General features: G+C 33.7%; 1 protein-coding gene across 2 annotated transcripts; it reads right to left on the bottom strand.

Annotated features, from left to right (window-relative positions):
* Positions 1–5,778: 5,778 nt before the first annotated feature.
* LOC149005615 (uncharacterized) lies at positions 5,779–9,030 on the bottom strand. Of its 2 annotated transcripts, XR_016175599.1 has the most exons (8): positions 8,411–9,030; positions 8,268–8,336; positions 7,325–7,423; positions 6,862–6,948; positions 6,493–6,775; positions 6,236–6,370; positions 6,041–6,138; positions 5,779–5,954 (listed from the first exon to the last, which is right to left on the bottom strand). XR_016175599.1 is itself a non-coding variant. In XM_089168827.1 (5 exons), the coding sequence occupies exons 1-5, from the start codon at positions 8,666–8,668 to the stop codon at positions 6,656–6,658; spliced, it is 633 nt and encodes a 210-aa protein (XP_089024953.1). In that variant the 5' UTR covers positions 8,669–9,030; the 3' UTR covers positions 6,447–6,655. The 2 variants fall into 2 exon arrangements, 1 of the variants encoding a protein (XP_089024953.1); XM_089168827.1 differs by lacking the exons at positions 5,779–5,954; positions 6,041–6,138; positions 6,236–6,370 and having other exon boundaries at positions 6,447–6,775.
* Positions 9,031–12,261: the final 3,231 nt, after the last annotated feature.

Here is a 12,261-nt window from a genome sequence, read left to right as displayed (position 1 = left end):
ATCTACTTGCATCTTTGAAATCTTGAATAACAAATAGAAACCTTGATTGACTTGAAATCCAACCGATCCTAACAACCGTTGGAGAACTAAATCTCGACTGACCCAAAGAAAAGTGAACCTCTGAACTTGATTGAACTAAACTGAAACAAAATTGAAATATATTGATGGATAAGAAAAATATTGCTAAAAATAAACAACTTGAATAACTATTACATTACATTAAAAAAATTGAATCAAATTATTGAATCTAGAAACTAGAATCCACTAAAAATTCAAAAAACTAAAGAAAATTTAACGAAAATTAAAGAGAATAAAGTGTAGCCCAACTCCAAGAGGAGGTGGGTATTTATAGGAGTTGGTGAAAGAATTACAAATAAGGAAGGAGAAAGTAATACTAATAATAATTGTGTAAAATTTAATCAAAGAATATAAAATAGACTAATTAAATGAAGAAAGAAAAAATTGATGAATAAAAGAATTGGAGAAAAAAATATACAGATAATAGTGAAAAAAATCATTTGAGAATGGAATATTTATACATATAGAGAGAGTAAAAAACGTGGGGGGAGAGAAATATGGTATTATAAGAACGTGGAGAAGAAACAGGTAGGAAAGAGTGGGAAAAAACATTTTAAAAAAAGAATGAGTTAGTGTGAGGAGAAAAGGAAAAAAAAAAAAATAGAAAGTGTGTGGGGAGAGGAAAAAAAATTGAGTAAATTGCACAGACACCCCAAAATGGAGGCATAAAAGCACTGACACCCCACTTTATTTTTGAAAAACAAAGACACCCCGAAGTTGGGTTTACATTGGACACATTAGTCCATTCTGGAACCGTTAAACCCCGTTTTATTTTTTAATTCCAACAATACCCTTATCCTCCACTCTCATCTCCTCCCACTCCCTCCGGCGGCCCTCCCGCCTCCCCGTCTCTCCCATTGATTAGCTGCCTTATTTATGCTCGTGTTTCTTTCCGGGTTAGAATCCCCGTAAGATCCTTACCGGAAAACACGGGAGAGAAATTGTCTTGGCGATCTTGCTTTCGGACTTCGTGCGTTAGCCGTGCTGATTTATATCGAAAAGGAGAACAATGGGAACCTTCATAAACTACATTAGTTATATGTTCATCCGAATAGAGGTTTTTCATCCAACGTTGAAATCAATTTATTTCAGCTTGAAAATCGGAGATGGAAAACACGACTGGTCTCCATTCTTCCAGCAAACCCCGTGCACTTGAGTTGATAAAATCTCTAAGTCTTACAGTCTTATTTCTGGCTAGTGGGTACTCCTCACAGAAATAAGCATTCCGTTGTTGTCTCTTCAAATTACGCGAATCGGGAAGAGTAATCAATTCATCGGTTATGTTGCAACTCAATTGCAAGATCGGGAGAAAATCAACCGCGATGTGGGAAATTCATTTAATTTTTCAAATTTTCATTCTGCTTCTTCTTCACCGCTCCAATGATTCTCTCGGAGCGGAGATGGAGCGATTGAGGAGCTTGGGTGATCGAGAGACGTTACATCGAAGATCTTTTGAGGTTGCAACTGTTGGGTTTAGCTCGGCGAGCGAAAGAATTGATCGGGAATGATTAGGGATAGGAAGAAGCCATCTTGCAAGAGATATGCCTGGTAAACACTTGAATCATCCATGATTAGTTGCTCTTTCTATCGCAAACATCTAGGGTTTTGTAAAAAATGCATTCGTAATCACGGGAAACAATTAGGGTTGATGAACAAGGCTCGATATGCGATTCAGGACATCTTGAAGGTTTGAAATAAAATTGATCAAGAGTAAATTAATGAGCTCAAGATGGTTCATCCAAATCATCGAGGGTAGTAATTTTCGGTTAGGTGCGAGAGTAGGTTGAGGTGGTGAGGTTGATGCTGCCGGGCGAAATAGGAGGGCGAGAGCCGAGAGAGGAGAGAATTAATCATGAGTGTGAGTACTTAGGTTAGGGCATAATGAGAGTAGTTTAATTGGGGGTATATTGTCTTTTTAATTGTACAATTAACCATTCTAACGAGATAGGATCTATGTGTTTTTAAACATAAAGTGGGGTGTCGGTGTTTTTAGGCCTCCATTTTGGAGTGTCCGTGCAATTTGCTCAAAAAAATTTGAAGGAAGTAAATCTAATAAAATAAAATATCTTAGAAAATTTATGGAAAAATTGGAAGATCTTAATCTCTCATATATATATATATATATATATATATATATATATATATATATATATATATATATATATTCAATAAAATAAAATAAAATTTGAGCTAATTTCAGCCATCAATCAAAATTGGTTTCTTTTATTTTTAAGATATTCTTAGAGTTGGCCCATAATAACATCTCGATCCACTCTTGGCCCATCATGCATAGAACTGAGCCTTCTTCATAATTGATAATTTGAGTTAGATCTCTTTATGTGTATCATACCTGAAAAGTCCAATATTTGTTGGAGTCCTAGAACATCTTGAAATCTACAAAAACAACATAAAATCCAAGGTAGCTCCACTCTAAGTGTTAAAAATGCATGTTTTATGTCTTAAGATTCCACACAAAAATTTGCTCATTATCTTTCAATTATTAAAGAAAAAATTAGTAGTATCATTAAGTAAAATGGGAGGTTTATGTTTTATATTTTTCCCTCTCCCTCTTGAAATGGTGTGAAGATTGTCTCCACTTAGCATGCCCCCATCCTCCCACACTTACAAAGATCTGACACACTAGGATCATGTAAAATCATGAAATCTCCCTCTTTCACCATTGCTTCTTGGAAAAATTGTGATCCCCCATGGCTGGTAATTGATAATGGCGTTTCATTTGGGAGGCATTCATAAGTCTTTTTAAGTTCATTCTAGTGGAGTATCGACTGCAAGATTCTGTCATACATTATATTCTTCAATAATGCATTTGTAGAACAAGCAATATTAGCCTTCATATGGATTGAATGTATATGGTAACCCAACTCCTTTTTCTCCGTAAGTCTCATAAACTTTGCCAACTGATGGAGTTGTAATGAAGAAACCTTTGCAATAAACCTATGTGGAGGGTGTAGAAGAGCAATGCACACATCCCAATTTTGTAATAGTGCATTTCAACTTTAGAGGCCTGAAAAAATTTTATGCAGAAAATAACAACAAAATAAAAAGAAATGAAGAACAAGCAATAGCTAAGTTGAAACTCAACGGCAATTCTTTGTTTTCCTTATACTAAAGCATACTGCCATTAGGGATGTAAACGGACTGGATTCGAATCAGATAGTGATAATACCATATCCACATCCTATTATATTCGGATGGATTTGGATAATATTCTATTAGTTTTCGGATGGATTCAATTAGATGCGGATGATAATCGGATAGTTATTCTCTTAAATAGATTCTTATAAATGGGTATGAATATAGATTGAATACAAGTTTTCGACTACTTGTTTACATTTTTACCATTTTATTTATAACGGCTATGTTTGAAATTTAAGAATTTAGCAACTTTGGTAGCTATTGTACTAGAAAATCTAGAAAAATAGTCACATATTACGAGTAAAATTTATAAAAATAAGAAAAATAAATCTGAATAAGTAACTTAATTAGATAATTTTATCGTACGGATAATAATCAGTAAAAAAGGGGTATACCATATCCATATCCTATTAGTTATCAGATAAATTCGGATACCCCCAAAAGAATGGGAATGCGTCAATGGTGGGTTAGTAGAGCGGTTAAAAGCCCAGACTCCCATGGGAGGTCTTGGGTTTGCACCCATCCGGGCGTTTAATTTCCGGATTAAAAGCACCGCCAAAGAATGGGAATGCGAATTCGGAAGCAGATTTCGGTCATCCATTTACACCCCTAACTGCCATTAGAAGTTCAAGTAAAATAATGGGTTGTGCGATGGTAGAGCTGAAAATTCTATAAATATAAAAAAATAAAAAATAAAATAATTCAAAGGCATCCCAAAAGTATATTACATTGGCAAAACACCAAAAAATGTCTTTTAAAATGGCAACCGTCATTTTTTTTGTCAAATTAGTAAATTGAATTAGAGGAAAAACAAATATATCCTTAGTAATATTTTTTAACTAAAAGTTACAATTATATTTTGATCTTAAAAATATCAATATACCTTTATCTTGTTCTTCTTCTCCATCAAAATCTAAGATTTCTTTACAATAAAAAATAATCTACGATTTCTTTAAAAAAAAAAAAGTAAATCAACCAATTTATTGGAGAAAAAAATCTACCAACAAGCAAAAATTAAAGTAAAAATTGAAGAAGCTATTGCTTTTGGTTTTATGCGATCTTTTTTTTATATCCAACGCCTACAAGTGAAAAGAGGAAGGAAAAAGTGGGGAAAAAATAGAATAATGTCCCATGTGATTGGTTGTCAGAGGAATTCACTCGTGCACCTAAGCAACATTTTCTTGTAGATGCCATAGAGAATGAATGTGATAAGAGACTTTTAAGAAATAAAGAAACTAAGAAATTTATTCATAGCATACAATTTACCCATTAAAAATATGAGGAATGTATCAACCTGACATAATTTATCTTTCAAGAGCTTTGTAGCAAAAAAAATCTTTGAACCGACTTGTTGTGACTCAGACATGATACAACGCTTGATTGAGATAGTAATACACAAACGAGGAAACACATGGGATTTGTTGACGAGGTTCGGCAAAGATTGCCTACATCCCTGGATCTCGAAACGAGCTCAATTCCACTATGAAAATGCTCAGATGGAATTACGATACCTGCTCAATACATCAATTGAAGCTAGATCTATACATCAAACCTTGAAATCCAATGAAAATCAATTGAACAAAGCTGTGGAAGTCACCGGATTCTACCACCACAGAGAGAGAAGAGAGAGAGATGGAAGAAACCCTCATCGTTTGCAATCTAAGTTTTCCCCAAAAATGACCCAATAATACATAGAATAAACCAATCCCAAAACCTAGTTGAAGCCTCTGGTTCAATCAATAATAATTGGGCATAGTTCAAAGGGACTGAACTAAGAACTTAATAAACAAACCATGGTTCAAACTAAATAAATGGGACAATTACAAAATTACCCTCTCGAATTTCCCCCTTCATTTGTAATAGCAGCTTTACAAATCCATAGTATAACCAAGCTCCAAGGAGGCAAATTGTAGAGGATTGGAATTCATCAGTAAGTCTTTACAATCATTATGATAGACTCAATCAGCATCCATCAATTGAACAAATAATTTATTGATCGTACATGAGAACTCTGGTAGAACCCATAAGAAAGAATGGAGCTTTCACTAGAAATGTTGAAGATATTAAATTTTATATTTATGTTTTGAGAAAATTAATGTGTGTGCATTGCCTTCATATGACATATTACTTGTCTATCCACAAATGCCCTTACGATGCTTCCCTTGAAGGGCCACACAATCTGACAATATCCCTTTTTTATATGTTTTTCATGTGTTCTTATGTAAGAAAGCCCTCTTAATTATAGAATCATGTAAGAATATAGCGCAATCTTAATCACCATCTACCAATTTGATGCAAATAGCTTAGAAGTTAAAAAAACCAACATAATACTTCTGTTCATATAACATTTTTCAAAATAATGTTGAATTATCTTTGAGGAGGATAGAATAGCGAGAAGAAAATACCCTTAAAATATTTATTGATACCCTGTCTAAATAAACATCCATATAATTTTACACCAAAAAAACGCCGTACATTGTTAATTTTTCTTAACTTTGTTTCCTTGGGAATTCAACAAGTCATTCTCGATCTGCTTTCAAATACTCTAATCTTTTCCTACATGTTGAAGATTAAAGATATAAATTATCTAACTTAAATTTATGATTATAAAAAAAATGCTCATAGATTGTAAAACTATGCTTACCTCAGAGTAATCTTCGTCAAACCATCCCTCATTCCAGCATTCCATGAACTTCAACATGTAGACACCACAATCATCCCTATAACAAAATTTCTTTGGGTTGTTAACATGTGACAAAACAAGAAAAACAATGTAGTTAAAACATAACACTAGAAAAGAACTTACATGTTTTGTTGTGATGGAACAAGAGGCCGATTTACTTCCCAATTAATAGAAAGACTATTCCCATAATTCAACATGGTTAGCAACTCTTCGCATGTTTCCTGTCATAAGTCGTTCGAAAGTTTAATCATTTGAGAAAGAAGAGAAAAACTATAGAATATAGAACTACAATATGCTTTCTTATAAAAAGGAGCAAACCGTTATTTTGTGTGTAATTTGTTGACAACAAGCAGTCTTTGATCTTTGTATAGAATCGAGAAGATGAAATTATCTTTTTTTTAGATCTATCACATATAAGAACCAATGGAACTCTACACACATGGGGATGAAAAGCTGCATACAATTTACCATAATTAATCATAGTACAAGAAAAAGAAAAAAAAAAAAAACCATACCAAGGTACACTTAATCAAAAATAAAAAGGAAAATCAGATAAATACTTTTCAATAAATTACCAGGTCACATTTAATCAAGTGGTAGCCTAATTTTTCATATGCATAAAATGGTTTCAAATCTTCTATTGTCGTCTTAATGCATATACCTTTAATCATCTTTTCCCGTCATAATGAAAAATAAATAAATAAATAAACACACATAGTTAGTTCTGATCAACGTTTTTTAATATTGTATAAAAAAAGTAACACATACCCCAACATATGTGGGAAAGTAATGGCGTGATCCACATCCATATGATTTGTTTTGGTTGAAGATTAGCATTTGACCGAAGACATCGACAACCTGCATGACCCCAAAAAAATTGAAAATTTAGTGAGTTGTAAGCATACACAATAGTAAGGAATAATATTATGATATATGGAACTTACTGGAGATCCAATCCATTTTCGATCTTGCAAGGTAGAGAGGTCTTCTCGAGTTGCATGGAATGATCCTATATCTATCAAAATCTCCCACTGTGAATGACAATTATGTCATATAATTAGAAAGACTTTCAATAAATCAAATGTTACTTGATATTAGATTTTGTTTACTTAAAAGAAAAATAATAACACATTTGATCGACATCAAAACCAAGTAACGATGACTTTACGAAGTTTGGATAATAGATATACAAGATAAAGAAAATGGAGTCTGGATCCTCTTCACCTAGGCAGCCTGTCTTCCCATCTACCCACCCTCACACATGGCTTGCCCAATGATTCATGGGCAGGCTTATGTCAGCTCAACTATGAGGGGGAGGATGGGAGGACAGCCAGCTTGGGTGGAGAGGTCAGAATTCAAGAAAATGGACTCTATTTGGGGGGTAGATTTCCATTTATTGTTTTATACCTCATTGTTACTGCTGCAGAGGTGAGTTTGTTGAACTTCAACCTGCTCATGGCATCCTGACGCTTGGGCCTTTACTTGACTGTTCACGTCCAGTATGCGCTGTAAAGAAAATAAAAGTTTGCAATAAGCGAGCTTATTCTATTTTGGGAGAAGATGATGATGGCTCCGGTTTCACCACGTGAATGTTTCTTATTTCATTTTTCTACAAGTAATTATTATCAGACTTATTAACCCAAAAGGAAATATATTATTAGACTCCATTGGTATAATAGGACCATGCTCAACCCACATTTCCATGGGAGAGCTTTCCTGGCCTAGAAATAATTGTTCTCTGCTATCACCACCAACTTCATATTTCTTATTTCAAGAGGTTCTCCTCCCTCACCATCAGCAATAAAATGAAATAACTGGAAAACCCCATAATTTAAACTTAAATGTCTTCCACTAGTTGGTGAATATAGCATTTATCGTTATATTTTCCTCTTTACTATTTAATTAAGACCAAGTGTTGCATAATAAAAGGTGAGCTCCATGTTAAAAAATGGGGAGAGTGTTGGGCTTCATGCTTTTATGGCATTCCAACACATGCATCTCTAACAAACTCTTTCAATATGGCATGTTAGTAATTTTGTATCTTTTTAATTTTACATGAGGGTATTTAGGTCACTTAACTAATGAATCTGACTCAAATGTAACTCTAGACATACTAGAAAGGAAAAATAAGTGACTCAAACATAAAATTTTCATCATTCTATTAAAATTAGTGAGATGCTCATTTGAAGTTTTCCAAACTTGCCAAAAAGGAATTGGGATTTTAGAACTAAGTTTAAAATTCTTACTCTTGTATCATTACAATTATATTTTAACTATTTAATAAAGCTCAAGTACTTCACAGTATCACCCAAAAAAAATGCATTTTAAAAGAGGAAGCTAGAATTTATACCTCGACCATGATGCAATTGTGGGCAGTGTGTTGGGCTTCATGCTCTTTAAGGCATTCTTTTAATATGATCTATAAAATGAAGGTAATTAATAAGTTGCAATAGGCAAGTAGCTAATTGAATTTTAGATTTTCTCTGTACTTACATTGCCATCTTCATTGGCCAACTTCCTCCAGATCAACTCAATCCTTCCTTTTTCATTTTCAATTTTTTCCTTCACATTAGTTTCCCTCACTCTTTTCTCCTCTAAACAATTCTTGAGTTCCTTAATCGAGTTTCTTAGCCATCCATTATCAATATTCACTTTGTCGTGATCTGAGCAGATTTCATCCCATTCAGTGATCTTGGCTTCAGATATGTTATCATATGTAGTAGCTTGAATCTGTTGAACTACTTTACACATTTGATCTTCAAAATGACGACGTGTATCCTTCCACAAAAGACTGTAATTTTTAAATATATCACCATATCTCTTGCAAATTGAATCAATTTTGTTACTTCGCTACATCCACGTCTATCTTTCTAACCTCATTCTCAATATGCTCCTTCACAATTTTTTCCTTTTCCTTTTTCTCACTGAAACAATCTTTGAGCACTTGAATGGAGCTCATCAACCAATCATTATTAATACCCACCATTTTGTGTTCTCTGCAAATCTCATCCCATTCATTGACCATGGCTTCAGAGATGCTTTCATAATTGGAAGCTTGAATTTGTTGAATTATCTTACACATTTGAGCTATAAAAAATCTTTGTGTCTCCTTAGTTTTGATGGAGAAATTTCTAAAGATATCACCATAAGCAGTCTTCAACTCATTACCTTGATCTTGTTTGTACTCTTGTACTTCAATATTTTGCTTAACAACTACAAGAGACACTTGATCAATTGAGGAATATAATATTCCAAGAGTAGTTTTGAATGCATTGTTCAAGTCTTCCGCATGGCTTGTTTCATGGTTAGAAGCAATAATGGAACTGCAACTCGTATTTTCTAGCATACTTTTTCCAACAAGTTTTCGTTGGCCCTCCAATGAAAATCCAACAATACTAGTTTGGTCAATCCATTTATTTCCTTCCTTAACTTCATGAATTGAATCTTCTCCTCCTCTATGTATAGCATCAACCTTTTTGCTACCAATCCGTGTCAGGTAAAACAACCTTGGTAACAAAGTAATGAAATTAAATACTAAGAGCATAATTAAAAGGCAAATATACAATAAAAATGAACTCTATTTAGAGGACTTCATTTTAAATTTTTAGTTTTTCCTTTTTATACCTCAGCAGAAATTCTAGTGCAAGCCTTCTCTGGTGAAACCTTTTTAAGATCATTTTGAATTTGAATTTTGACATCTTCAGGAACATGTGGACAAGGTGCCGCATCCCCCTTTTCTTGATGACCTAAATGTTGCTTCATTCGATTAATCCCACCACCATGGTATTTCTTGTTGCAATAGTTACACCGAAAACTTTTCTTGCCTTTTTTTCTTGGGTGTTCAAAGGTAGTGCAATGTTGCCATGTAATGTCCTTTCGTTTAGTCCAAGCAACTACCTTGTGTTTGATAGCAGATGAAGCACCAACATCCATAATTGCATCTGATAATATCCCAATTGTTTGAAGACAACATATGCATGCGAGTGTAAATAATTAATAGATAAAGTAAACATCATTTATGCATGTATTCTTAATAGGATGAGTTTCCTCACCTTTCGCAGTTGGAACGAGAACATTATTTCCTTCACCCACCACTTCGTTATGAAGCACGTATTTCTCTTCTTCTAATAAATTTGTCTCAGCACAGATCAAAATTTAAGAATTCAAATTAGTAAAAATTTCATAAATTATTATTGTTGTTTTTCTAAATTGGCAGCATCTAACAATCGTCTATATGTTTTGAACTATAGACTCCCATATGTCAATGTTTTTAAGTAATGCATTTCTTTTCCTCATCAAAAAAGTAAAAATAAAAATTGAATTTGTGCTTCTAAATCTTTGTGAACTAAATATGGGCTTTCCAATTAGTCGGCAATTAAGTTTTTTTATGTCTAACTGAATATTTAAAGCAAGAGTTCAAATTGAAACAATAGTAGGAATGCAAAGAATATTTGAGATTATGGAAATGGTACTTACTGCAAGTAGAGATATTCTGTAAGATGAGTTGAGAACCCATTTGCCATTTATATATTCTTGACGGGCCCGTATCTTTGACTTTGATACTTCTTTCAAGATTCCCTCCCATTCATCACTAGAATTTGTTAAATAAAATATGCCTTTTTGTCTGATTAGGACTTCACATATCTCTCCCTTTAGCCATATTGGTGCATGTAACCAATCGTGATACACATCGACAAAATCACCCACATTGATCTCCACCGGAAAAGGCGGTGGTGGAGGCCTTATTCTGGATACATCCACATGCAGTATGTCTGTTTCTAGAGACCGATTAACCTGAACCTCAATATGGTTTTGACACAAATTTGAGATTGTTGCTGTGACCCACCCATTATACTTAAAGCTATAAACCTCAACCTCCGCTTCAACCTCAAGATGTCTCTCGTCCAGTTTTGTTTCCTTAAACAGCTGCTTGCTATGGCGAAAAAAAAAAAAAATACTCTCTATCAACCAATAAAAATAAAAGTTAATTGAGACAGAAAAACGAAAATGATTAGATTATTTGAAAGTGAAATAAATATATAGGGGAGTTTTCTCAAATTAATTACCTGCTGGGGTGGACCCGTGAATCTAACTGAATCCATCTCCTATTCCGGTGCAACCTTATGCATTCTTTTGTGTATCCAGAAATGCATCCTTTAATAGGATGCGAAACACAATAATTTAAAACCTTCACATCCCATGGTATGCCTATGAGTAGATGCACCTCCAAGATATATCCCACATACCAAATTTTCTAACACTCATCAAATACCTCAACCTCATCGTGTAATTGGAATATCTGATTTCTCTCTTCATTCATCACTTGGGGTTTAGGCCTTATCATCCACAAATTATTCATCCTCTTTTTGTTCTCCTCATTAGGAAATAGCCGCTTGGCTCGTAGTTGAACTTCAATTTCATTTCCTCCCAATTCCACTATGGTCCCTAGCTGGCAGCCGCCTCCCATTTCATCCGTGAAGACCTCAACCTCATCTCCACTTTATAAACTTTTACATCTTCCGATTTCCAATCACTTATTAACCTTCCAATGTGGCCCCCAAGTAACAAAATTATAATTAACATATACTATTACCATGATATAATTATAAAAAAAGGGATAATTATTGTTTCCCCTTGTATTGTAGTTTAATTACTAAAAGAACCCTGTTTTTTATGAAATTACTATTGCCCCCTTCAGTTCTAACAGTGTTAAACGATCGTTACTGTTGATGTTGATGTTAAATGTCTATTTTGCCCTTTATAATTAAGAAGGCCAAAGATAATTTATTTTTGTTTAAAAAAAATCATATAAAATAATTTCACACTATTATAAATAATATTTATTTGTGTATGTCCATCACCCCTAAAGAGATAATACCAAAAAAATATACTAGATAATGATTGTTTCTTTTCATAAACTTTTGAATCTCAAAACCACCAAGCAAAACTAAGTGCAAAAATGCAAACCTTGTTTTATCCTTGATACCATCAGCAGCAGCATCATCATTAACCATTTCGATTTCATGGGAAAAGGGACGAGAAAAGCATTGTAATTGTTCCAAAATACAAGCGGTCAAACTTGGATGATAATACTTGCCCCCAAGAAGAGAAAACTTAGATGATAATACTCCCCACCAAAAAAAAAATTCCAACAATTTACATACATACCATAGAAGTAGTGGGTGAGGGGTGGGGGGAGGGAAGGGCGATACTAATTTACAGTAAAAATACTTTCTGCGGCACACTGAAACCTTATCGACATAATAGTAAAAAAAATTCCCTTGGCCGATTATATTTTAAAAGAAATTTACCTAACAAGATTGTTTAGAAAAATTATATATAAC

This window comes from Hakea prostrata, chromosome 9, assembly GCF_041222555.1.
Source record: "Hakea prostrata isolate BN-2017 chromosome 9, UWA_Hpros_2, whole genome shotgun sequence".
Lineage (NCBI taxonomy): Eukaryota > Viridiplantae > Streptophyta > Magnoliopsida > Proteales > Proteaceae > Hakea > Hakea prostrata.
This window is presented reverse-complemented; position numbering and strand designations above follow the sequence as displayed.

Excerpts from the sequence above, each read along its gene's own strand:
- LOC149005615 (XM_089168827.1), bottom strand. The coding sequence starts at position 8,668 with ATGTGTAAAGTAGTTCAACAGATTCAAGCTACTACATATGATAACATA. Across the intron at positions 7,424-8,267 it reads ACAATTGCATCATGGTCGAG|CGCATACTGGACGTGAACAG; the intron begins GTATAAATTCTA and ends TTTTCTTTACAG. Across the intron at positions 6,776-6,861 it reads GAAAATGGATTGGATCTCCA|GTTGTCGATGTCTTCGGTCA; the intron begins GTAAGTTCCATA and ends GGGGTCATGCAG.